General features: G+C 29.8%; 1 protein-coding gene across 1 annotated transcript; it reads right to left on the bottom strand.

Annotated features, from left to right (window-relative positions):
• Nucleotides 1–10,741: 10,741 nt before the first annotated feature.
• Nucleotides 10,742–22,826, bottom strand: LOC129958742 (uncharacterized). Its single transcript, XM_056071396.1, has 3 exons — nt 22,691–22,826; nt 18,747–19,259; nt 10,742–10,900 (listed from the first exon to the last, which is right to left on the bottom strand). Exons 2-3 carry the CDS (start codon nt 19,183–19,185, stop codon nt 10,815–10,817), a joined length of 525 nt encoding a protein of 174 aa, XP_055927371.1. The 5' UTR covers nt 19,186–19,259; nt 22,691–22,826; the 3' UTR covers nt 10,742–10,814.
• Between the last annotated feature and the right edge of the window lie 5,080 nt (nt 22,827–27,906).

Here is a 27,906-nt window from a genome sequence, read left to right as displayed (position 1 = left end):
TAAAGCTGCTATGGTTTGGTAACAGTCTTAGGTTCGAAGCTAAAAAATCATGGATTTGGGTCGGATTCGCATATATTTTCTTTGGTACACTATTTAAGCATGGAAAGATAATTAAATTATTTGTTATAATGTTTGTTTGTTGCATCTCTTAATCACTTATTCCTTGTCGATCAGATTACAAATTCCACTTCAAATCAACCCTCGGTTCACTTCAAAATTGGATAATAACATAAGTAAACTGTAGAACTAACATGAAGAGTGTCATTAAATTACATCGTAAATTTTGTCTGTACTTCATAAATTCATGAATTTTACTTTAATAACAAAATTAAATTAAAAAAAAATTTTAAAAAAAGATTTTTTTTTCTAAAACCCTTATTGTGCTGTTGTTTTCTCTACTCGTTCTTCCGTTTTGGGAATGTATTGTATGATTTAACCAAAAGTTCCCAGAACATTTAAAATATAAATGTATTATTCGGTAGTTTTGTGACGAATTATAATGTATATGAACGATTTAATTTTAGAATATAATTTTTTAGAATATCATAATTCGATACACTGCAGGATCTCGCATATCAAAGTTAAAAGAAAAGAGTACTCAGTTGAATAATTATCTAAATTTGCTTCCTTTTATAGCGACAATCATGGTTGAATAAACACAAAAACTATTCCTTTTTTATCATCAATAAGACTTTTCATACAAAGATATTCAACAACAGCGCGGCAAACCTGCAGGAGAAGTAAGGGCAGACAATTCAAAATCACATGGCCGGAAATGCCTTCTTCATTCATTAGAGACCACTGTATGAAAGTCGGCCAAAAACTTTATAAAAATAGAAAAATTTTCAGGTGAGACTTTATAACGCCTCACGCTTTGCCTCTCCTCATTTAAACTTAGGGGATACTCGGTCTTCTACACTGAGCCCTTTCTGCACTTATCGGTGAAGAACACGATCTTCAATCACTGCATCTCTCTGCGTTCCAGCATATGGGACTCCATTCATTTCATGGATAAGCTTCGGCAACACCTATAATTTGCATTAGAACAGAACTGGATCGGGTTCGACACTTCGATTCAATGACCTTCTAGATTGCTGGATTTTACAAGCCTTACTTGTCCGAAAATCATATGAAAGTAAAATTGCATGAAACTCCCATTGAAGCAATTGAAGACATTGTATCTCTCATCTTTGCAAGGGCCTAAAAAGTCCGACAGCAGAAATTATTCAAAATATTAGGAATTTCATGTAATGCCGAAGTCAAGCCTCGGAATTTCTTTCATTTTTAGTAGAATTTGTTCTTTTTGCTAATGTAAATCTCAAGATTAAAATGCTTTATAAAGCTTAAATATCGCTGCTTTATTTCTTCTCATTAATTTTTTTACTTTAACTCATGAAGAAGATGTTTTTGGCCCTGCAATGCCATGTAATTCCGATTTTTATCTTCATATCCCTTTCTTAAGTTTATCTCATGAATGCTGCATCAGCTTGTATATCATTCGAATCATATCAAATTAGACCTTTTTTTTTTCAGAAAATTCAGGCGCTGAACTTCGCATGGTTTTTGTAAAATCTTATTGTGCTTGAATTGCACAGCAAGTCTACTGAGTCGATACGACTATAAATACCGGATGCGTCATAAATTTGTGCAAACTTCAAAAAATCATAATAAAAAAAGTAATGCTCGAAAAAAAATTGAGGTTTGCGGGAATATGTTCAGAGAGTCTTTAGATTTCGTTATTTCCATTAAAAAATATATTTAAAAATGACCGATAGATGGCGCTCACACGATCATACCGAGACGGTTTATGCAAATCAGGAAAACAGAGCACAGTAACATTACAGTACATTTCACCTTCATGCAGGGGCACCATCCTGCATGAAGGTGACGGAAGATAACGCAAGTCTTTGCTGCAAAGCAGGCATAACGTCGTCTTGCAAAAGCCTGAGATAGCGTTCTGCAGTGACGGAACAGGTTTTCCAACCGGATACAGGACAACGCTCTTCAAAAAAGAAAGGGCCTAGAATGAAGGACGCAGTGATACCGCACCAAACAGTCATAAGTGGAGAATGTAGTGATTTGGTCGTGTACGCATGAGGGTTTGATGCTGTCCAGATACGACTGTTTTGCGTATTGACGTCGCCATGCAATGAAAAATGGGCTTAATCTGTCCACGTGATGTTCAGTAACCATTGTGGGTCACGTTCCATTTGTGCGAGCACCCATGTTGCAAAGGCTTGTTTTTTCCCGCAATCTGCTGGCAACAATTGGTGAAATGCCTCCATCTTGTACGGATGCAGTTTCAAGATTTCGTACAGAATGCGTCGGATCGACCTTTCCGAAATTCCTGTTATTTTACCTGCTTCACTTGCACTTGAACTCCCCGTTGAAGTCTCGGCTGCCACATTTCTCATGACCCTTTGGACAACAGGGACGCGGTCAGCGCTGACGGATGATCTGCCACTTCGTGGACGATCCTCTAATCTTCCCGTTTCCTCAAAACGGCGAACTAAATTCAATATCCCATTCAGTGAAATTAGGTTTTTCTTCGCCTTGATTCCTTTCACCGTCCGTAATTGTCGCAATGCTTTATTCACCGTTCTTATAGAACAGTTTCACTACTAATGCTCGATCCGGTAGTAATGGCATGCTACTGGCGTCGAATGACAGATCCATTTCCAGCCTTGTGTTTATAGCTATACTGATTTGCATAAACAATCTCGGTATGAAGTGTGAGCGTCATCTATCGGTCATTTTTAAATACCGATGGGAATTTTTTAATGGGAATAACAAAATCCAAAGACTTTCTGAACATATTCCCGCAAACCGCAATTTTTTTCGAGCATTACTTTTTTTATTATGATTTTTTGAAGTTTGCACGAATTTATGCCGCACCCGGTATATAATCGAGTATTTGAGAATTTGGCTGCTCTTACTTTAGGATCAATCTTAATTTCTTTCAACATTTTCTTTTTACGATATCACTCGGAATGCAATTCTTTCCTCTTCCATTTTTATTTCAATCCATTCATCACTTTTAAATCTTCTAATGATTTTCTAAACGTATGCCCGCCTTCTACCAACAATTTTAACTATTCTATGATAAGATTTTCCTTTTCTTAAAATAATCTTAAAAAGAATTTCCTTACATTAATACTGGTTTTTCTTCAAAAAGAAAATTTTCATTTAAGCATTTGACTTTAAGTTCCTCTAACAAACTTCGCCACATAAAAATGATCGGTGAAGTGATTTAAAATAAGATTGCGCAAAATTAGATTAAAATAGCAGCCAAATAGGAAAAATGTAGTGCTATTTAAAAATAATTTTCATAAGTTTATACTCAATTTTTTGACCGCTAAATTCCTCTAATAAAGGTTTAAAGCTATATAAATAAAATAGTTTTTATTTTATTTTATTTTTGTTTGTGAATATACAAAGTAAAATGTCCATAATTTAATGCTTCTGCAAAAAAAAAAAAATTTGATATTTTTTTAACATTTTTCACCATGCAATGCGTTAATATGTGCGAAAAACGAAGTGTATTCTTAATTGTTAGAGCCACCGAATATCTTTTCAACATATTCATGCGAATTCTCCTGATATTTTATCTATGAGCTATTGAACCTTTAGTTTCTTGAAAAGAGTAACATACAAACTCGCCACGATGAACTCGGGAAAGTAGTGAAAGAGGAACGGAAATCAATACTCCTGGAAATTTTACGAAGAATACTCTTATCATTTAAATCACGATGCAAACTTATAGAGCAGAAAAAATGCTATCCTATCGAATTCCTCAAAAAAATAGTATTTATTTTTGAAATATTAATTAAATGGCTCTAAAATCATTCTAAAAATGTGTGAATAGCCACTGTATTTTGCAAACAATTAATAAGAGAAAACTACATTTAGCAATTAAAATATTCATTGAAGCTTTTCTTTTTTATTTTAATCATTAAAAGAGGAAAAACAACTGTTATGGAACTATGCAACTTTATTATGTTTGAATATAATTCACGGTTACTAAATATCATCTGTTCGCAAAAATGTTCCGAGTTGAGTTTCTTTCTTATTTAGGTCATCAGAGATAAAATGTTGAAGTTGTCAAATGGACCATGCAAATCCCTTTAAGACATTCTTCTACCATAATAAGTTCAAGTTAAGTTGGCCATTCATTTATTAAAATCTTAAAAGTCTCGTTTCTCAGATAACAACTGATAGTCTATATTGGATGAAGCAATACTTTTACATTTAAATCTGTATATAATTTCATTTATAGACTCTCTTTATATTACTTTTGCGATATCCACAAAGAAATCCCCAGTTTTATACCCACTATGTAATCACTATTTGATTATCTTCGTCATTCAGGAAAGTTGATAAGTTGTTACTCTAATTGTATATAATTTACAACTACACAATTGCATTACGCTACCGACGAATTCAGTTAGAATACACCTTCAAATTCTCTAAACCTGGCTCAGAAATTTGAGAATAAAATTCAAGAAAGGCACATTAAAGCAGTTTTGTTTACATATAGAAAGGTTACTTTAATGGAGAAGAATTACCATGGGAACAAGAAATTGTTTACCTCAGACTAATCAAACAATTAGCTTCTGTGCATGCTCTTTTAACAGAGAAAAAAATCAATATTATCTACTGAAACAAGCTTTTGATTTATAAAACTATGTTGAGTACAGAAATAAATATTCTACTGCAGACTAGAGCTCTTCAACTTGCAGTCACCTTTAGCTATGATATCAAAAATCGGGGAGAGTTATTTTCTCAGTTTCATCACACTGGAGGGTACCTCAAATAAGAAGAGATGAGAAGTTGCCGTATAAGAAGCATGTTCTCGCCTGTCCGATAGGTAGAATAATGGTGTGGGGTCGAGTTGCCTCTATACCGGTATCGGATCGGGTCCCTTCATGGGTGGTAGAAGTATGGGCTAAACCATAATGGATGTCATTTTGTTTTCATCTTAGTGCCTGATTTATTATCATGGCGGCCTAATCGTTCATTTTCCTTCGAGTGCTTTGGCACGCTAATATAGCTCAATTTGTGGTTCTCTTCTCTACTTTCTGTCTTGTATACCTAGACAAAATGGTGCATTTTGCATTTAGTTTCTTGAAGCCAATCTAATATTCATCTGAAATCCCCTTCCGGTTAATTGAGTTCAAACTTCGATATATATTTGTGAATTTGGTGTCATGCTCACGTACCGAATTTCATTTATCTTGTTTGTGTTTTCAGTTATAATGTTCACATAAGTACGAATAGATATACAATCAGACTATTGATGGATTTTTCTCAAAATATGACATAATTTTACAATTCCAATAAAAAACGATATGCCAGATTTCATTTATCTAGCTTGTTGAATTTTGAATTCACGTTGTTCATTCGCTACAAATTACAAATAATTATAGTCTAAAATTTGGTAAAAATTCATAATTTTGTATTAAAACTCATACATCAAATTTCATTCGTCTAGTTTCTTGTAATTAATTACCATGTTTATAGACTAATGGGCAAACTTAATTGCCAAATTATTTTTTTTTCTGATTTAGAGAGATCTAAAACACGTAGATTTAACAAAATCTAGATATCCAGTTTTTTGGTGATTATAATACTTTTTTATTTGTATCGTATACAAATAAAGGAAAATCTCAAAATGAAAAAATAATATGTTTGAGTTTACTCATATGAATACAAAGTTGTAGAAAAATAAAATATATAATGTATACGATAATATGATAAAATATGATATATATAAATGTAAATAATTTTATTATGTTTCATTGTGTATTCTTGAAAGTTAATGAACATTCATAAAATAAAAAGATTAACTCAAAACTAAAAATTAACTCAAATAATAATTTATGTGTCCCTTGAGGCAATGCTTCCAATGACAGGGTTGTCTTGGAATTAATTACTCGCATCATTATTATATTCATTAAAAATATCGTCGGTGCATATTAAAATTGTTTAACGGAGGAATTTTTTTGATACTTAACCATAGTACATCAAAGACAAACAATAAATTTTCGATACATTGTAACGCCAATATACAGACGTGCAACAGCCCAACACACATCTGCCTTTCTCAAGCCATTTATCATTAACCACCAAATATGCTGGAGACTCAGTCGCCATTATTTACAACGTATCGTATATGACTTCCAAATTTCTTTTAATTAATAATAATAATTTTCTTCTTCTTTCCTCCTATTCTAAGTTAATAGTTTTAGTATTGTTACCAAGTGGATATGTGTTAGTTAAGTAAACTGCTTCAAATCAATATTGTTTTTCTCTTATTAAATAACTAGCCGCCTTTGGCGATCAGTTGATTCGTCGGGATTGATGGCCACTAAAATTTTTAATTAAGTACTTTATGTAACTTGCTTTGAATGGTTTCTTCGGGAAATATTTTAATCTTTAATTTTTGTTTGATATATTTTATAGGTCTTAAAGCGTTCTGCTCATTTTAATACGCTTTTCCTTCAGCTCTTCTAAAATTCGTGAAAAAATGGATAGTCTCTGCAAATTCTAGCCTTTTAACAGTGCGTCCTAATTTATAATATAAAACAATGTGAAATTTTTTTTCTTCCATGTAAATAAAATTGTAAATTTAGATTGAAATATTTTGTAGGTTCTTTTCAAAACTAAGCAAATATATAGATAGCTTTCCTGAAATTTGCTTTGCTACTGATGGTTTGTGTAGAGGACATAAAACTAATTACAAACTTTAATTTCACAACTGTGCACATTTCCCTATTTATTACACTATTATCGATAGTAGTCCGGATTTTAAAACAAAAATTTAAAAAAAAAAATATCTATAACTTTAATAGTGACTTTTATGAATAACTCTGATGTTCATCCAGAATTCTTATATGTTTTTGTAATATTGTTCATCATATATTTAATATTTATTCAGAAAATTGATTTAAAAACATAGAGGTAAAAATGTATTGACAAAAGGAAACAAAACAGACATTTAGATTTTCTACAAAACCAAATTTGATGAAGCAGGAAATGGATTTTCAAAAGTAGATGTAAAAATTTATTGACGAAAGTAAACAAAATATAATGCATTTAATTTTGTATAAATGCTTTGTTACCAACTCGCAGAATATGCACTATGTTAGAACCCACAATGCGCTTTATTTATAGCCAACGCACTTACAAAAAAAAAGAAACTTCTTGTTTACTACATGCGAATATACCGCAGTAATTTTTAAAGTATGAAATTTTTACTAAAGCTTAATAAAAATTTAAAAAATTAGTTTTCGTCAACTGTAGATCTTTAGTATATCACAGCATAAATTTTATGCCTCCGAATTTTTGGGAGTCATTACATTTTGAGCAGAACAATTTTTTCTATGTATATAGATTCGCTGACCTACAGTACAAAACACTGATGTTGTACATAAAAAAAAAAACCCTTTAAAATATATTTCCTTCATTTCACTTCTACAATTTTAAAATTTACATCAAATGACAAATAAGTTGAAGGAAGGAAAAACAAATGGATGAGAGGAATTTCAACTGCTGCATTACTATCTTTTTGTCTGTTCATAAGACAAGTTGATACAAAAGGGAGAAAATTGTGCGGCCCATTATTGGTTCATCTACCTTATTATTTGATTTTGCATCATATTCCAATAGACAATCAACCTTAATTACTAAAAAGTGTTATACGTTTTATCCTAAAGTTAATCAAAATAATGAAATTTTAAAAACATTTATATTTAAAATAAATTTATTTCAATAAAATAATAATAATATCAATTAAATAATTTATTTCAATAAATTAATAATATTTATTTCAATAAATAATTTTGTTTCAAATAAAAGTTAAAATTAGTCACTGAAGGGGACGAAACTAGTTTCATTGCTTTCTCTGTGTTTTATATGTTATTACAAAATATGATAGAGTTTTATAAATATTTACTGCTCTAAATATTTAATTAAGTAAATTAATTTACTATTTGATTTCTTCTTATTATACATTTTTTATTTAAGAATAACTGTTAATTATTATTTGGCTTTTCTTTGTCGTTGCTGTACTGTACCTGGAAAGTAACTTTTACAGAATTAACTTGTCCTCATTTCTCTTCTATGTTTAGAGGAGAGCATTTGTACGTGCTGCCATCTAGGCATAAGAGGGAGAAATAATAAAAGCAGGCTATCTACATTTAAAGAATACCTTAAATTTAATTTGCTTAAAAACTGCCTTTACTGCTTTAACTTTCATATAAAAAAATGAATTAAAAAAATACTATTTTGTTTATGAATTTATTTTAGAAAAACATTCTTTTTGTGTCATTTTTTGAGGCATAATATTAATTTCTTTGGCGACATCTTGTTTGCATTACGATAATTACGGCGTTTTATTTTTTCTCTTACTTAAAGAAGATTAAAATACAATAAATTCAATTCAGTTACTCAGTGAAGAAATTTGCAATATGGTTATTCTCTCAAAAAACTCAATAATTTTAAATATGCATTTTAAATACAATTGAATTATTAATAATGATAAATAAATTGGATTTAAAAATCTGATTAACACCAGCAATTAATACATAATAAAATATACCATAATTAAACTGAAAATCCTAATTAACAGCAGTGATTTTTCGCGTGGATTACAGAAATTGTGAATTTGAATAGATTATAAACTAAATTTTAGTAAAGGTAATTTTAAAAATAAAGTTATAAACTATTTACTTAAAAAAGAAAAACCAAACAATATAAAGCGTTTTAATCAAATCCGGAATAAAGAGTTGACAATTCAGACTCTCAAGACTAACTTTGATAGTTTGATCCCTTAGTATATCATTCATCCTAAAAAATTAAGCATTTTGTAAAGCAATCTTTCAAAAAATATGAACTGACCAATGGATTCTTCTAAACCCATCCCTCTTCTAATCAATGTATATGTGTAGTTCGAAGTTACACAAGAAGGAAAAGGATTAAGCTCTTCAGCCCGTGTACCTGCAATTTTTTTTTTTTTTTTTTTTCATTTTTCTTATCCAGTAAAGTAAAATTTTTACGAAATAATGCATGCATTTCAACATTTATGAATGTAGCTTCCATTTTGCATCAATAAATAGCACTACAGTTCGATATTTTTTTTTCATATCCATCGCTATTAATTAGACATAACGAAAATGGCGTTGAACAGAAAACACAGCAAATATAAGTACATTTTTTTAATATTTATTATTAAAATAAACGCTTGTATATTTTTTTATAAAATACTAAGTACCTGGTTAAAGTCATTACCAAATTATATCTTGTTATCTATAATAGAATCGGTGGAAATATAAATTTAACTATGGTTCACATATGTGTACCTTAGGCGTTTACGCGCCCATTCCTTGACTGCTTGCGATCCATTGCGATGTTTATCTTTTCAGCGCTTGTTTTCAAACTGTCATTTCTTGTCCTTGAATATATTAATGGATTGAAGAAAAACACTCGAATCTCCATGGCCGAATGGTCATGGCACTGGTCTCCTTATCAAGAGACATTGAGTTCGAACCCGCTATAGGGATTCATAGTATGTGTAAATATTTAATTACTTGATTTTATGTTTTCCTTTATTTCAAGTTCCAGAAGATACTGGACATTTCTTTAGTTTACTGGACAAATGTTCTGGACTTTTCTTACTGTCTCCTGAATAGTATTCTGGAACTTTCCCTGCTGATATAAAAGCAGAGGATTTATCAGTCACTGTATTCTCAGTTCTGAGTTCAGTTAATAAATTGGTTTAGCTCTACCTCTTGTGTGTGTCATTGAGTTCTATACTATAGTTCTACGTGACATTCTTGTATATCTTTTTTTATAAAAAATAATTCTTATGTTCTGTAATGTAATAAGATATAAATTTTAAAATATTTATTTTTTAACTTCAGTAAGAAATTTAATTTTATAGCTGTCTTGCAGTCAGTAATTGATATTTCAATCCGACATTATGTATAGAATATATGGAATTTTATAAGCTAATAATAATTTGTTCACGTCAAGTGGCTTTAACTCAAAAGGAGGTCATTGAACTTTTAGAAAAAAGGGATTTTAGGGGAAGGCAATAGAATTTCTCATGTGTCGAAAATAATGAAACCTGGCAAATGGAATGAATGGGTCACAGACGATAGTCAAATGTGTCTTGTCAAGTAGAAAGATAATAAATCCTTGACTCTATTATCCACATGTATAGGTAATGAGCCAATTGGAATAGGCAGAAAACATTAAAAAAAAAAACTGAAACAAAAAGCCGATGTAAAATAATCTACTATTGTAAAAGCATATAATATGGGAGGCATCGACCATTATTTTGCATATTACCGGTATGCAGTAATTACAAAAAATGACCGACACCAGTATTCACGCATTTTGTAGATTTAGTAGTTGTCAATCGTTGGATATACTATAAAATGGTGGCTTATGGTTGGTATGTTTCTTATAAAATGGTTGATATTGATTTACATTTATACTTCTTATTCCTTCCTTACCTATTTAAATATCGATAATATTTGTATATAGTAATAATATATCTAATATATTTTTGATGGGGAATAAATTTATTGATTATTAATATATTTATACATATGGGGTGAGTAAAAGTGGTTTCCAGGGAATATTAGGGGGAGGGAGTTATCCAGTCCGCCAGGGAAAATAAAACTGTGTTTACAGACAGGTATATAAAAAATAGTTTATTAATCAACACTCTTACACTAGTGTTATATGTCTTTGTTATCAACCTGTATAAAAGCAAATTTGTTTTCATAAACTGTAATTCCAAGTATATGCTAAAATGTTCTGTTTACGGAATTAAATGACTGCTCCACTTTTTCTCGTACACTTTGATAGATTTGATCCACTTTGTATGTATTCTCTGAAATAAAAAAAAAAAAAATTATAAAATCTGCTCCACTTTGTGCGTATTCTCTGAAATTAAAAAATATTTCTAAAAACGAAAACTCTAATAATTTAACATACTACATATAATGTGTCATTATTTTGATATTAAATGTAATAAAAATCTTTCATTTGATTATTAATAAAAATATAATATTTATAAATAGTTTTATTTGCAGGCTTATACCCTTTATTTCTGACCCTGAGTATGTCAGAATTTTCTTTCTGGAATCCCTTATTTGAATTCAACCAAACCACAACTACGCCAGTTATTTTCCACAAACATCTTCATTATCACCATGAGCATTCTTTTTTATACCAAATTTTGCTGATGGCTCAAAAATAGATAACCATGTTGGTAGGGTTGGGCAATGACCGAGCTTCATCATTGCGATATATCATCCAACACATATCGATATTTTTCGATATATCGTGTTATCAGTATTTATTTATAGCTATTATAAGTTATGAATAGCATCTCTTAACATATTGACTGATCAGTACGACTCCAATTAAAAGAAGCTTTCATTTTTTATAATAAAAATATTCGTTTTCTTTTCAATAAAAATAGAAAATAATTGTGTTAAAACTCCTTTAATTGTTTACTTTTAACAAGTAAAATTAAATAATTTTAATAATAAATTCAAAATCTTATGCTTTGAAAAATAATTTTGTATATGAATTATATAAATTTTTATTCTTATTTCAATAGTATTATTGGCAGGTTTTATTTAAATATGCACAAGAATATGTTATATAACTAAAATTACCATTCAATTTACTATTTCAAAACTTCAAACAAGACGAAAAATAGTAATTCTGAAATGAGTAAAACATTAATAACAAATATTATGGAGGGTAAATTTATTTACGGGCGAATGAGGTAATATATTATAAATTTTAGAAAAGGTCCTGATCACGATCAAATAAAAGTAAAATATGCTATTATACATCACCATTAATATAAATTCAATGAAAAAATAACCAACACTCAAGTACAACACTGTGTTTCAGCATATTAAAATTCTAGAAATTAACTTTTATTTCTAAGTATTCTATCAACATTTTAGCATATTATAAAATTTGAGATGAAATAAAATTTAAGTTAAAATAAAATGTGAAAAGTTAAAATGAAGGGGAGAGGGTGAAAAAAGGATTATATAAACACATTCAAAAGATTCAAAAATCACCACTAAAATATCTTTACATTAAAAACAAAAATAATAATAATTTTACAAAAAATTTCGTAAGTCAGTTGAATGCAGGAATTTTTAAACAAATTCAAAATACTGTGTATTTGAAAATAAAAAAAAAAGAACACGAATTAAAAAAAAAGGAATGAAAAGAAAATTCTTTTAAACTGCGCGAAAATTTGAAAAAAGCGCAACATGTAATCCAATGACAAAGTGGAATAATAAAATTTATCCATTAAAAATAATCTTTATCTTAAATTTTAAAAAATAATATATTGTAACAAAAAATATATAATGAAACTGGAAAAGAGCATTTATTAAAGATATAAAACAAGAAAAATTATACATTTTTAGAAATATAAAAGCGCGCGGCATTCTACAGAAAAGCACGCGGATTAAAAAGAAAAGAAAAGAACAACACATATTTTCCACTGATATGCCAAACAATGCCTTGAAATCAAAAAAAAAAAATCTGTAAAACATTGCTAGGACTTATTCTCAGTAGTAGTGTAAATTCGATCGCTATCGAAATTACCCCAAATTCGATACGTTCGAAAAATATAGGTATGTGTTGGACGTTATATAGCGATGAGGAAGTTTTGTCATCGCCCAGCCCTACTGGTAACCAAAACGAAATCGAAAACGTAAATTAGTTGTGAATATCGATTTATTGTATCGTGATTTGTCGTGAGCCACCAGGCGAAATCGGAATTATAACGAGACTTCATTTATTTTTTATGCAAGTACTCTTGAGTGTGGAAATGCGAAACTGCGAATAAAATTGTGGATTTAATCTGAATTAATCCTCTTTGCTTTTATTTCTGAAGATGTATATTTAGCGATTAAACAAAAGACAGTCAACAACCTTCTGATAGCCGCTATTAATTTTCCATAATTATAGTATTCAGTTAGGGAAAAGAAAACAGCTTATTCTAAAATGACATGCTTAGACATAAGAGCAACAAAAATAAACACTAACCGATAACAAAAATGGAAACACAAATTAGTTGTAAATATCAATTTATCGGATCGCGATTCATCGTGAACTATTATTCATGATCATGATTTCGATAGATCGACAACCTTTTTAGAAAACAGGCATCGAAAAATTGATTTCTCAAAAATATCGATTTTTTTTTTTTTTTTTGATAAATCGAAAATCGGTGCAGTTGTCGAACATGTTGGTTGTGGCATCATACATCCATCTGATACACTAAGTTATTATCTATGCAATAGTTGCTCAGTGTTTACTGCTAAGTTAGAAAGCAATTTTCTATCACTTCAGGAAATCTCGACTTCTATTCAACATAATTTTGTTTTTATTGACAGTACCGAGTGCTTTAGTACACTCACTATCACAACTAAATGCACCCGATTACCATTCATATTTTATTTACCTTACGACGTTTGTAAAATAAGGGTATCAAAATCATATTTTGATCAGTTCAGGATTATGTACGTTTCTCAGCAATGAGCAACCAGATTTTGCTACTAAATCGGCATCATCCTTTCTAGACACAATCGCTTTTATATTGTGACACTAAGAGCATCTTTATTGGCTGTTTACTACTTGACAAGATTCATGGGATCTGCAGATCTACAAGTTACATTCAATCAAACTCACAGTTGGTCTGTGACCTACTTTCCCTATGAGAAGTTGATGTCAAATTGACACGCCTCATTATAGGAGACACCCGTTTTATTCTCCGTCATCTCCTCTTCGATGAGAGAGCGCCGATTTGTACCGCATGTCATCTTGATTTTATGTGAAGCATATTTTAGTTGTATATTCTTTAATACTTGATGTAGTTACTTCTTTCAAGACTTCATGGGTGAGAAATTCTGCCCATATGTTTTTAATTTTTTAAAGACTATTGGATATTTTAAGTGCATTTAATTCTTTACATTTTTCCTTATTTTTATTCTAATAAATGTAATTTTGAGCAAATCTTTCTTTTCTTTTCTTTTTAATTGGTACATCATACTTTCAGCAGAAATTTAGTATTTTTCTTTGAATTTTAAACTTATTTCAATGACTTCACTCTTACAAATCTTTTACAAACCGTTACCTTCTTTCCATCAGTTTCGTGGTGCAGTTTAGCCAGTAATGGCTCTTACAGCATAAACCTTTAATAAACAAGCAAGCAGCCTTATATAAAATGCACTTGAACAAACTAATAGATGAAATTCTTCAAAAATGAAATGCAAAGTAATATGGGGTACCCCTCCGCCTCCCGAAAATGAAACTTTCCCATCTTAAACCAAAGCCCAAATTAAGTTTAAGTCCAAATATATTTTTTCACAAAGGAATTCATATTGTAATCTTTACCTCATTGTTTCATTAGCATAGCAAAGAAACAATTTTTCAACAAATTTTTCATGCAATGTTTCTTTTACATAAGGTGACCATTCGTACTGATTTTACCAGTACAGTACTGGTTTTCAGGGCATAAGTCCTGGTTAGTCATTAAACAAAACCAATACACGAAAAGTACTGGTTTTAGATTAGAAAACATTAAAACAAAAAAAGTAATAAAATAAAAATAATAAAATTAGAACTGGCAACCCTGATAATTCCATGTGATATCGTCAGGTGTCGCATGAGCAGGACCGCCACGACGTCATACAAGCCAGTGGTGGTCTGATGTACTAACTACTGTGATGTACCTACCTTATTATAATCATACAGTTATCAATCTTTTCGATCAATGGACTGTACCTGTAAACTTATTAAGGCAAGTTTCGATGCTAAATTCACATGCTCTAGGACCAAACGTGAAGCTATAATCACCGATATACTTGTCCCTTATGCAAATCAAATATTGGCTGAAGATTTGAGAAACGAAAGTAAGTTTTAGATCAGTGTATTCAGACGCCTCAAATCACAAAGAAATTAAACTTATTCCTTTACTTGTCAGATATTTTTCATACAAGAATGGAATACAGGTAAAAATTATTGAAGTAAAGGATTTGCCAGGAGAAACGTCTGACATAGTTACCGAATATATTGTAGAGATCTTAAAAAAACCTAATTTAGAAAGCAAGATATTAGGGTTTTGTGCCGACAACACCAACACTAACTTTGGAGGCATGCGAAGAGCCGGGAAAAATAATATTTTTACCAAGATAAAAGCTACTTTGGGCGGACGGGAGCTTGTGTGAATTGGTTGCTCAGCGCTATTTTAAACAATTCTATACAAACCGCGGCGGACTGCCTTCCAATTGATATACAAACTTTAATTACCAAGATTTACTCTTAATTTTACATTTATACTGTGCGCGTCAGTGAGTTAAAAGAATTTTGTAGACATAGAATATAAAAAACTTTTGGGTTACAGTTCTACGCGGTGGTTAGCGTTACAACCAGCTATTGAGCGCGTGTTGGAAATATTTTCTGCATTAAAATCGTATTTTGCGTCTAATGAAAAAACTCCGACAATTATTAAAAATTATTTTGAGAAACCTGAAACCGAATCTTGGCTTTTCTTTCTCCATAATGTGTCGTCAATGTTTCATAACACGGTTTTAAAGATAGAAGGACAGGATATTTCTATGTTGGAAACAAATATCATTTATAAGGACCTTAAAACCAAAATTGCTGACAGGATAGAAAGTGTGTTTCTGCCCCTGCAAGTTCGACAAAATTTAAAAAGGCTACGAGAAGACGGCTTAGTTAAATCGAATATTTTCAAAGAAAAAGTGGTGGAATTTTACAGCACATGTTTTCAGTATCTGGAAGAATGGGAAGGCCATTTTGAGGGAATCGAGAAGTTTAATTGGATTACATTAAACATGAAACCTACGCATCAAATGGTTCAAGTATGCAGTGACTATTTAATTCAACATTATCCGGAAATAAATTTAATTGAAGATGAGATCTTTGATGAAATCTGTTTCATTCAGCGCTACACCACAAATGAGAAACTTGGGCATTGGAAACAAAATTGTGTTTCGGTATTAGAGAGATGGATTGAAATTTTTAAAGCCTTTAAAGAAAATGATGTGTCCAATAATATTGGCAAATTGGTAGAGTATTGCCTCTGTATGCCAGGAACTAATGCACCGACCGAACGGGTTTTTTCTTTATTAAACAACATCTGGACTAGCGAGAAAACCCAATTGAAAGTGGAAACTTTGAAATCCTTGTTGATCGTCAAAAATAATTTAAATGCAACCTGTATGGAATTCTATGAAAATATACAGCAAAACAAAAATTTGTTAAAAGCAATTCATTCCTCAGAAAAATATAAAAAAACAAACTAAATTAAATAACTCCTTATGTTTTATTATGTTATTATATTGGGTATGGCTTATCATGTTATGTTATGTTTATTATGTTTTATTTTTATATTGTAAAATCCTATTTTAGTTTTCACACTTCTTGTGTTTAAATAAACGCAACATTTTTTGATATCTAAAAGTTTTTTATTTACTTAGGTATACAGGTTGGCCGTTGGGTGAATTTTTGATAAAAATTTATAAAATTTGGGCGTGGCTGGTCAAAATTCATGTTGTCCTGGTTTCAGGTTAAAAAAAAAAATGGTCACCTTACTTTTACACCATATACTTTTATGCTGGAAGTACAATTTAGAAACATTAATTTTAATTCGAATTTTGTTCCAAGTGTTTAAATCTTTTAAATTATTCATCTATCAGCAATGCTGTTCAGTAATGCCTAACAGTTTACCCGTGAAATCTCAACTACCTTTCAAGAGAAAAATTCATAGCACAACCAACTCAAACACTCAAAACACATTTTATTTGCTAATTTTAAAACAAACATATTCTACATAATTTCAAAACATATAGAATCAGCAAGGCAATTCTCATTATCTAAGCTAAAGAAAATTGACAAACAAAAGGCTACATTTTAAATCCCAAGATTTTTGACGAAAGTACTATTTAACTATAAAATAAAACCAAATATTTATTTGCATTACTTTAAAATTACATTTTCAAAGTGACATAAAAAATTACAGAAAATTTATAAACTATAGATTTTAAAACATTACACCAATGTGAAAATAAACAGTCCAATTTTGACATTCATTCACATCACGATGTATAGTTGCTGAAAAAGGAAGCATTCAGCCTTATTCTGATGTCAACCACCATTTAAGAAAATGAAAAACAACACTTTAAAGATAATATTGTATACTAAAAGAGGCTCTGCTAAAATATTTATAAGAAATTGCCTGCATACTTAAAATTGTACAAACTTTAAAATTTCCTATGCATATATTTTCTGTTTTGATATCATACATAGATTCTTTACAGAAAAATTATCTTGAGAACAAATTTTGATTAATATACCATGATTATATAGTTAGAATTTTTTGTTAAGAGATCATTTCCATATTTTTGATGACACCAATTTTAGAAAGAAAAATAAAGCTGAATTTCATAAATAATGGATTGTGCCAAATAAACACTTAAGCAAATAAAATAAATTTAAACAAAAAGTGTTGAGATATTAAAAATATTGTAGTATTATTATTTGAAAGAAAATTAATTGATGAAAAATGAATTTCTTAAAATCTTTTAAAAACCAAAAACTGTGGCTAAAATGACAAGACTAAAGATATACTATTGTCATACAGTTACTAGGAAAATAAGGTCATGCAAAAACTTTATTTATATATGCTTTTCAAACCATTTATTTTTTTAACCAAAAGTTCAAATTTCATGTTCAATCTACAGTCTGCCACCTTTTCAAAAAAAATTTTATTGCTCTCTTCTAAACACATCATTTTAAAGGAAATACAGAAAACTTATTGCAACAGAAAAATTACTCATAGGAATGAGCTGAAATTTTGCGTGCCCTCATAAAATGAACTAGTCCATTGATTTAGATTCAAATTTAAATGAACTGCCATTTAAAAATTTTTCAATTCTAATTTTGAAACATTATTATCCAAGTTAAAAATTACTTTTTAATGTCTGGAAATAACTTTTGATGTAGAAATTTAGTAAGGAGAATGGGGATTGCCACTAGAAATTTTAAATTTTATTTTTAATTCACTATATAGATGACCCATATGAAATTTTTACTTAAAAAAATCTAAGAATATGTAAATTTCTTTTGAATGATAGCTTTTTTATATGTTGAAGAATGCCAGAATTTAGCTGGGTAGATATTTTTTTTTCTATAACTGTATACAATTTCATTCGATAAAATTATAAATAATATAAAATAAAAATTTAAGATTTTGAATGGTACAGTAAAAAAAAAAAATTAAATACAAAAAAAAAATACAAATTACATGAAAAATAAAATTTTACTAGTTCCATAATTATTATTTTTATGAATAAAAGAAATGAAATTAGAAATGATAATAAAAAATATATTGATGCATGAAAATTTTAAAAGAAATCTTTATTTGGAAAGAAATCTTTATTAACCACAATAGAAAAAAATTAACAAGAAACAGGTATTGAAAAATTGCAGGTATACCACAGTACATAATAATCACATTTCTAAGTATTTAAAAACAAAATCAATTCAAATAAGAAAAACACATGAAGAATTAACAGCACAAAACTTTCCATTAAAGGCTTAGTAAAAATTTATAAATGCTGCAGGAAAACCAATTCTTCAAAGCAAGCCTTCAGGCTTCCTCAACCACTTACCTGTGCATGTAATAGTTTCAGTTTCAGTTTCAACTTCACCTGTATCTGTATCTATATCATTTTTATCAATAAATGAATAAATATCATCAGGTTTCATATCAACACGATGAATTTTAAAAGCCTTTTCCAAGTCTTTTACAGTAAGTTTCTCTCGATGACTGTGCCTGGTAAATTGATAAGCAGTTCTAATTATTTGTCTAATATTTTGTTCACAGTCAGATAATTTTTGCAAAGAATTACTATCTAATTCGACTTTTAAATCCAGTGAATTTGACACAAGGTCTTCAGAAGGATGAGTATTATCATTTCTATCTGTAGATGTCGAAGAGACATTTTCAGGAAGTGGTAAGTTGATTCTATTTACACGAACAAACGCTTGTTTTTGGGCCATTTTACACACGAGCCGAATACATAATGCCCTGTACTCATCATCCTCCATTCTGATAAACAGTCACTTCCAAATTCTAGTGCATCAAAAATATCTTTCTGACAAATATCTGGAATTGTTGGTAACTGAAAAGACATAAAAATCACAAGATATAAAAATATGAAGATGATTATATGCCTTCAATTTTAATAAATGGAATTTATAACTGCACATTATATAAAGAATTTATAAAGAAAGCTGTTATGTGCATTGCAATCATGAGGAAAAAGTGTTTTTAAATAAACATACTAAAATGTACTTATTTTAGAATTCAAGAAAATTATATGATACAGCTAAAATAATAACTGAATATTAGTAATTAACATTACTAAAATATATTTCAAAATAAATTCATTCTTTCTCTGAGAGAAAAGATTTTTCTTAATAACATTTATGATATTACAAAACATATTTTGGCTCTGTTTTACCTTCTCAATTCATTATGCTTCACTGATAAAAATTTTGTTCTCTTTAATGCTGAAGAGCAATGTTTGGGCCCTGATGTAGTCATAAGATTTGTCAAGAGAATTTTAATCAAAAGAATATATCATTAAGAAATTTTGTTTTAATTGACGATTATACATGTTAACAATTAATTTACAACATGTCAGTATACTGGATTTTAAAAAAGTTTTAAATCACAACATTGTAAATATAATAGAGTAATTCATATAATCAACTAAATACAAGACTCCAAAACAACTATCTGAATCTTCAATGTAAAGAGGCCGTTGAATACTCTTATCTTCCATATTGCTACAGATTAATCTGTCATTACTTCAGATAAGATAATACTGTAGATGAACAATTAGTAGGATTTCGTGGTCGATGTCCTTTCAAACAGTATATACCAAGTAAGTCATATAAATACGAGATCAAAATATGGACTTTATGTGACAGTAAAACTTCATATGTACTGTAAACACAAATTTACACTGGAAAAGAACAAGGGTCAAAGACAGAGAAAAATCAGGGAATGCGAGTAGTGTGTCATCCTACTTACGGGTATTCGGGGTAAAATATTACATGTGATAATTTTTTACATCTTACAAATTAGGACAACTTCTTCTAAAGTGGAAAATGACCATAACAAAAAATTAAATCAGAACTTATTGAACAAATACTAAACAAAGAAGTTCACAGCTCCTTATTTTGTTTTACAGGAAATACAACAGTTGTAAATTACATACCAAAAAAGAACAAGAATGTTATTCTTATGAGCACTTTGCATCATGACAAAGAAGTTAGCAACAGACCTGACAAAAATACCATTAATGATCTTAGATTATAATCCAACTAAAGGGCCTATGGATACTCGTGATCAACTTTTAAGCACATACACTTGTAAAAGAAAAACAAATCGCTGGCCCATGTTAGTATTCTATAACCAGCTTGATATTTCTGCGTACAATGCATTTGTTCTAAGGACTTCAATACATAGGGAATGGAACAAAAATAAACTGACTAAATAAAGGCCATTTTTTGGAAAAACTAGGAAAATCACGCATTTTTCCACACATTGAAGCAAGGCCATACCTACCAAGAAGAGCCCCATAAAAATAGTGAAATAAATGCAGAGAAAAAGGAAAATATACCATCAGGATCTGCTGAGAATACTTCATTGTGTGTCAAACGTGCAAAGTGTAAGCTCTGTCCATCAAGCAATGACAGCAAAACTAGTATGTTATGCTACAATTGTACGAATCGCATTTGCAAGTCTTATATAAAATATTATTGTTCAAATTGTAAATAAAAATATGTTTCAATTTTGAATATTTTTCTTTTATTTTTATAGATGCTTTATATTATTTAAGTTGCCATTTCAAATACTGTTCATCAACGGATTCTGAGACGACCACATTCCGACGACTCCATCTCATTAAGGGGCGAGACACGGAACGAGGAGTGCATTTCTGGTATTCCCTTTGACCTTGGATTTCCCCCTATTAGATACTAGTAAATGTAAACATCTCCTCCTTTCATCTTTTTTTCACCCCTATTTTGACAAATTAAGCCCATCCTAACGCATGCGCAAAAATGCAGAGGGTTTCACAATCCGTTGCTGACCAGTATTTTTTGTTTTTGTATAACTGCTTTATATTATTAGATCCATTTTTAAACTTATATTACTACTGCTTAAACCATTTCTTAAATTACACCTGTCAATTACTGAAAGAAAGATTCAATTACTGCTTCTTTAATATCATATGAATTAATGATTAATTCTTAAAATTGCAATTTAAAAACATTATTAAATGTTAAAAATATTTTACGGCATTTCAGTTCCTATTCCTTTTCTGATAGCAGGGGTTTTTTTTGTTGTTTTTGAGGGGAGGACAGGGAGTTTATTCAAAGAATATATAAATAGAAAAATAGATTCCAATTTCTGGTTAAAATAAATAAATAACAAGGGAAAATACCTTTCAGAAATATTTTGTTAATTTGAGCATATAACAGCTTTTAAAGATTAGATTTTTAAAACTAATTTTTTAATAATGTAATTTTTTTTAATTATTTACTAATAAATCTTAATAGTGAATCAAATAATAATCAAATTTTAAAAGGAAAATAATAATCTGATCCTATAGGAGGCATATTTAGAGGATAATGATAATTTTGTGGTAGCATTTTCAGTATTTCTAATGAATAGAATTAGACAAAAAAAAAATTCTGAAGTTGAATTCAAAATAATATGAGCTTTGTCTTTCTGGAAATCCCCTTAATGAAATGAAGATTTATTTGCAAAGTGATGTATGAAAACAATATTTCATGCAATAAATTAATATTAGAAATAACAAATTTTATAGCAAGGAAAAGTTTAGTTGATATTTATAAGAGAAAGTTGTCACATCCAAATGAAGACACTGTTAAGCATTTTTAAAATATTTTTTGTAAAGAGTATTTAAAAACTGCCTTTATATTTGCCTAGAGAATTCTTATTAAGTAAATAATCTTTAAATTATTTTGTAGAATCAACTTTTCTTGCAGATGTAAATGCTTCAAATGGATTTTGGAAGAAAAAAAAATACTTATAATTTTATGTTTTTACTACATTGAAATCTATATAAACTAATTAAATCGTTACAATTATAAAATAAGTAGACAATATGGTTAGTCATAAACCGAAATTTTTGACACATAGATTTAAAACAATGGCATGAGAAGGAATGTAAACAACATGGTAAGCGAAAAGAAACCATCGCTTAGTTTTTCCAGGCCCATAATGGCGGTTTCAATTCGGACAATAGGATTTGTGACACGGCGACATGAAAATTTAGATAACCAATCAATGTCCAATGACTGCAAGGCGAGCATTTGTCGCCATTTTCAAACAAACAAATCAGCTTTAAAGGTCGAGTTAACTCGGAGAAGGCATCTTAAAAAAGAAAAAAAGCTTCCACAGCCTCTTGAAGTCAAACGAAGTCCTAAACAAAAATTAAAGTCCATAACGAAATTAAGAGAGAATTTCTTGAAAAGCAACAGTTGGCAATACATAGAATGAAAATACACAACTTACCTGCAAAGAAAGCAAACGATTAAAATATTACCAAAATCTCTTAAATTTCATTATCTAAAAGAAAGGTATTTTCAAAATATATACAACACACAGAACGAACTACTTTTACGAAGCGCCTATAATCAGAAGCTCGAATTTAGTGCATCCTAACGCTGATTGGATGCTCACATGACGTTACTAGAAGTTCGGCAACCATAGAGGATTGATTGGCAAGCTATCCGTACGGGCTTAAAAAAAGCGTAGCCATTGACCATTTTTCTCCTTGACTTGAACGTAATCTTGTATCTAATGTAAAATGGAATACCCGTGCAACTGATGTAACGCTACAAAAAACAGTATTTAAATTTTTATTTGACCGCGTCCATTAGTAATCTGCTGAAGACCAATCTAAAAGCTTCACGTGTGTTAACTGCGAGAAGAAATTTTCATTTAAAAATACGTTTTCCAACACCTAGTTACTAATCATAATATTCGTAATAAAAGTAACTTGCCAGTTCAGTGGCAAGAACAAAATTGCATTGAAAGATATTTCCCATTTAAGACTACATTTGTGGTATCCCACCTGTGTGAAAACTGTGTCAAAAAAAAACAAAACATTTATTCTTTTCAAAGATGAGTTTTGTACAAATATAGGAAATTTTGACCATTCATATTTTTTAAACTTGTTGGCATATTGAAGGGAATAAATTTAATTGCTATTTTTTAATGTATAAAAATGAATTGCTTATTATGTAAATAAAGTATATGTATAGCATTCTCTTTATTTTTTAACTTGATATTTTGTAACATTGTCTTTACTATTTGGTTTTTAAATAAAGAAAACACGTTTGAATCCTTTGACTTAATTCATTTCTATTTTTAAAAATAAACATTTAATATTTTTTATGCTTGTTCAGTAACAAATAACTACCCTAATTATTAGTAGAGTCGAAATTTTATAGTTAAGAATTCATCTTTTTTCATTTCTTGTATACAAAGAGAAAATATTGTAATCATATAAAAAATTCAACTTTGAGATTTTGGTGAATCTCCATGTTTTACACTTTTCACTATCTAGAAAACACATTTTTGGAATTATATCTATCTGTGAATTACTCAAAAGCTGACTTAGTTATAGAATTAAGATTTGAAATGTGGTCTGAATACAAAAATTGTAGATTTCTAAAAAAAAAAAAAAAAAAAACTTTAGTTATTATTTTAATTTTTATTCAAAATAACATTTTCAAAGTAACATTTTTCATTTTCAAATTCTTTAGCTTTAAGAACCACCAGAAGAATCTTAACTGGCCTTAAAAAATGTTATTTATAATGCCTAATCATTAGTATGTAGAAATTAATTCAAATTTTGTCATAATAATGCATATTGTAAAAAAAAGTTGCAAAAATAATGAAGGATGATATTAGACTAATATAACACTTGTAAAAATGACAAATTTTAACTCTTACTTTGTTACAGGAAAAAATTATAAATTGCAGTAATTTAATTATTCAATAACGCTGTTGCCTTGTGTTCAAAATATTTTTTATCTTGTATTGGTGAATTTTGACAAAATACCCCCTTTAATCATAATAATAAAACAGGTAGGAGGCAACTAACCATGGATGTGGAAGACTCAGGGGTATATACCCAAAGCCTGGATATTTTACAAAAAAAAAAAAAAAAAAAAAAAAAAATTAGAAAGCTGATAGTCAATGAAACATCTACAGGGTTTTATAAATATCCTTCAAAAATTATTTTACAGACTTAGTGTGTCTATGAATGGTCATTCGAATTTAAATTTTAAGTTATGTTTTAATTTAAACTTTAGGCTGTAAAAATATAATTAAAGTTTTTTTTTCTCCCTAAAATTGCAAATGAGTTTTCTTTTATGCAAATTTCAACCATGACATTTACATTAAATTTAAGAGCAAATAGGTATATTAAAGTTCATGATCCAGATGAATTCCATCTATCAAAGAAACTGAAAAAAAAGGGAGTTTGTCTACTACTAGTATAATGTCAATTACATATAACAAATTCAGCTACAAAGTAATTCACAATCCTTGCTTTTGAAATATTGTTACAAAAATACCTTTGTTGGAAGTAATATGAATGAATATACTTTCAGAATAATTAATATTTAAAAACTTAGAACTTAACTTATCAGCAATGTTTGGTATAAGTTGTGAAAGATGAAGATAATTAAGGCTCTTTCAAGTATGCCCCAGAAACAAAGTTCATAACTCATGGCAGATTAAAAAATTTCTATACTCAATTATCAAAAATTTCTTTTTGAATATATAAAAATTATCTGGTAATTTGATTTATTAATCCAAAAAAAATTATAAACAATTGTATATTACATTTTAGTTTCTATTCTCGGCTCTTTGTCATTTTAAAACCAAACTCAACATTTTCTTTTTTAATTTCCTTTCAAAAAGGGTTAATATTTTTAGACCACATATTTTATGTAGAAACCATGCAATAAAATTGAATTTTTGTTCTTTCTGATTCATGTTTTTGATTGTCATAGAATTGAAAAGATTATGGGAAATAAATTGCATCTATCAGAAGGTTGTTAAAAATGTATCTCCAGAAATTAAAAACCCAGGAATCATTCCGATTAAAATCCACACACTTTTATTTACACCTCGCATCTTACCTCATCTGAGCGTACTCTCCTCAAACAGCCAATCTGTCAGACATCGGCTCTCGCCTGGCACTTCTATTACTTGCGACCCCTCAGGGGCTCACCTTCTTTAGGTGAGTACGGGTGTCCTAAGCCCGCAGGGCCACCGCGTAGGTATTAGGCGCCCTTGTTCAAATGGAAATTTGGCGCCCCTTTATGAGGTTCTGTTGCACTGCTGCAAATTATATGTGCTGCATCATATGATTTTCTCTCAATATACTATTTGAAAGTCGAAAGCCCATTTATGTCCTTTGCTACTAAATAACGATTAAGATAACAAAACTAATTTAACTAAAATTTTAGAAACAAATTCAAAATATTTAAGTAAATTAAACCAAAATTAATACAAATTACTAAGAAGCATTTGTTATAAGCAATTGAAATATTGAAAACATCTCAGGTACATTATAAACTTTTAATGAAAAATAAAGCTATAATTATCAGTAATTTTTTTCGATTATTTGGAAATTGTAATTGTATATCAGAAATAGATAAATCAAATTCTGCCCAATTAATTGTAAGATCTATCTGCGTTTTATAGAGATAAATAAAAAGTTGCTTTTAAAATTATTTTGTTAATTTCAAAGATAAAAGTTTTTCTTAATGAATTGTTTCTTTTTATGAATTTTTACTGCTATGAAAATAATACTAATAATATCTTTAGATTGTTCATTTACCTCTAAATAATAATCCTATTTTTTGGAGCAATTATAAACAAAAAACGATTTGAAAACAATTAATAACAGTAATTTGCACCCGAAGCAATTCCAGAATGTACACACTTTATGAGCAGCGACTACGCATATGATTAAAAATAAAGGTATTCCCTGTTAATTCAAGAGCACACAACGCACGGTGGCGCCACCACCATCATAAAAAAAAAGAAAACTAAACAACGACGTTGAGCCGCAACAGCTTCACAGCAGGTAAAAAATAAATATATGCCGATACAAAACATTCCCAATTCCTGTTGTTACATGTTACAAATTCTTAGATTTTTAACACGTTCCGTGTGGTAGTGCGAACTCCACACGGAATGTGTTTTTATTGTTCGTATCGGCAATCAAATTTTGTTTTACACAAAAGAAAACAACCCGCAGAAAGGAAAACAAAAGTAAAATAATATTAAAATATAAAATAAAATCTCATTTTAATGCTTAGAAAATATAAAACATGCAAAATTGCAAACGCATAATTAACAACTTTATTTTAAATAACATTAAATTAAAAAACTATAAATACTATAAATTTTGGCGCCCCCCTGGCCCAGGCGCCCTTGTGCGGTGAACAATTTTGCCACCTCCACGCGGTGGCTCTGTAAGCCCGAGATACCCAGGGATCTATACTCCTTTTACGTTTATTCTCCCCTGAACCTGCTGCTTTCTGTTATGTCTCTTCCATCTCTCGACGGCAAGCGAGGGAGCTCTCTATGAGAAACTGTCGCCACTCTGTTTGCTTCTTGCTTCTCATGGACAGCCAAAACCCCATGTGTTGGCCGTGCATGGCGACCCATTAGAAAGACAGGTGGTGTACTGTGGTCACCTGGGCATCAATCGGCTGGTAGCTAGTCACCTTAGTAGCTAGTCTGCTTGGGACCAAGCGAAGGGGTTACTCTTTGGGCTTGGCGTTTAGGGTGGTCACTGACCCCGGGGGTAACTCTGAACGTATAGGTTCCGTCTAGCACTAAGGTAAGCGCCGAGGCTGGGAATGGCCAAAGTCGGTGGCTGCCTTCCCTTGTTGGGCTCCATGGTGGGTGGTGCCGTCGGGTCTGAAATTTCATCAGTATCGTATCGGCAAACGCAAACCTGCTCCCTTATTGTGGGCAACAAAATGTTTCTACCTTTCCAACAATACCTAATTTTCCAACCTTTTTCATTATCAAAAGATCATCTGCTACTAATGATACACCTTAGTGGCTAGGCATATCATTAGTATACCTAATATTAGTATAGTAGTAGTATAGTATACATTAGTATACCTCTTGCGCCACTAAATCTCAAAATACCTACCATCTAGTACTTGCGATTGTGCAAAAGTAAGCAACCGCACGAAGGGATAGGTTTCACCACATGATTTTCGTATGACGTGTTTTCTTTTTATTGGCTTATTGTAATTCTAAATATGCATTTTATACGTATTTATATTATATAGAAATATCATAAATCACAGCAGTGGCTGCATTTTAAGTGTGCTAAAAATAGATACTAAGATATATATAGATATAGATTAAAATATATATATTTATTAAAATAAGCATATTCTATCTATTGAACAAATAAAAATGGATATAATTTTTATTAATAAAAAATAGTTTATACATAATACCATTTGTTAAGTAAAAATAGATTAACCATACACATATGTCACATAAGTAATTCACTAAGTATTATGATCATTTAAAATAACAAAAACAAAATTTCGGGTACATATTCACTGTGCTATAACAGTATTTTAAAACAAATATAAAAAGGGGGGGGAGGTATTTCTTTCAAAATCCATAGCGAGGTGGTTTATTTGCCAAAAAGGCAGTAACTTGCCAAGATAAGT

Source organism: Argiope bruennichi, chromosome X1 (genome assembly GCF_947563725.1).
Source record: "Argiope bruennichi chromosome X1, qqArgBrue1.1, whole genome shotgun sequence".
Taxonomy (NCBI): domain Eukaryota; kingdom Metazoa; phylum Arthropoda; class Arachnida; order Araneae; family Araneidae; genus Argiope; species Argiope bruennichi.
The sequence above is the reverse complement of the archived record's forward strand: the minus strand, read 5'-3'. Positions and strand labels throughout refer to the sequence as shown.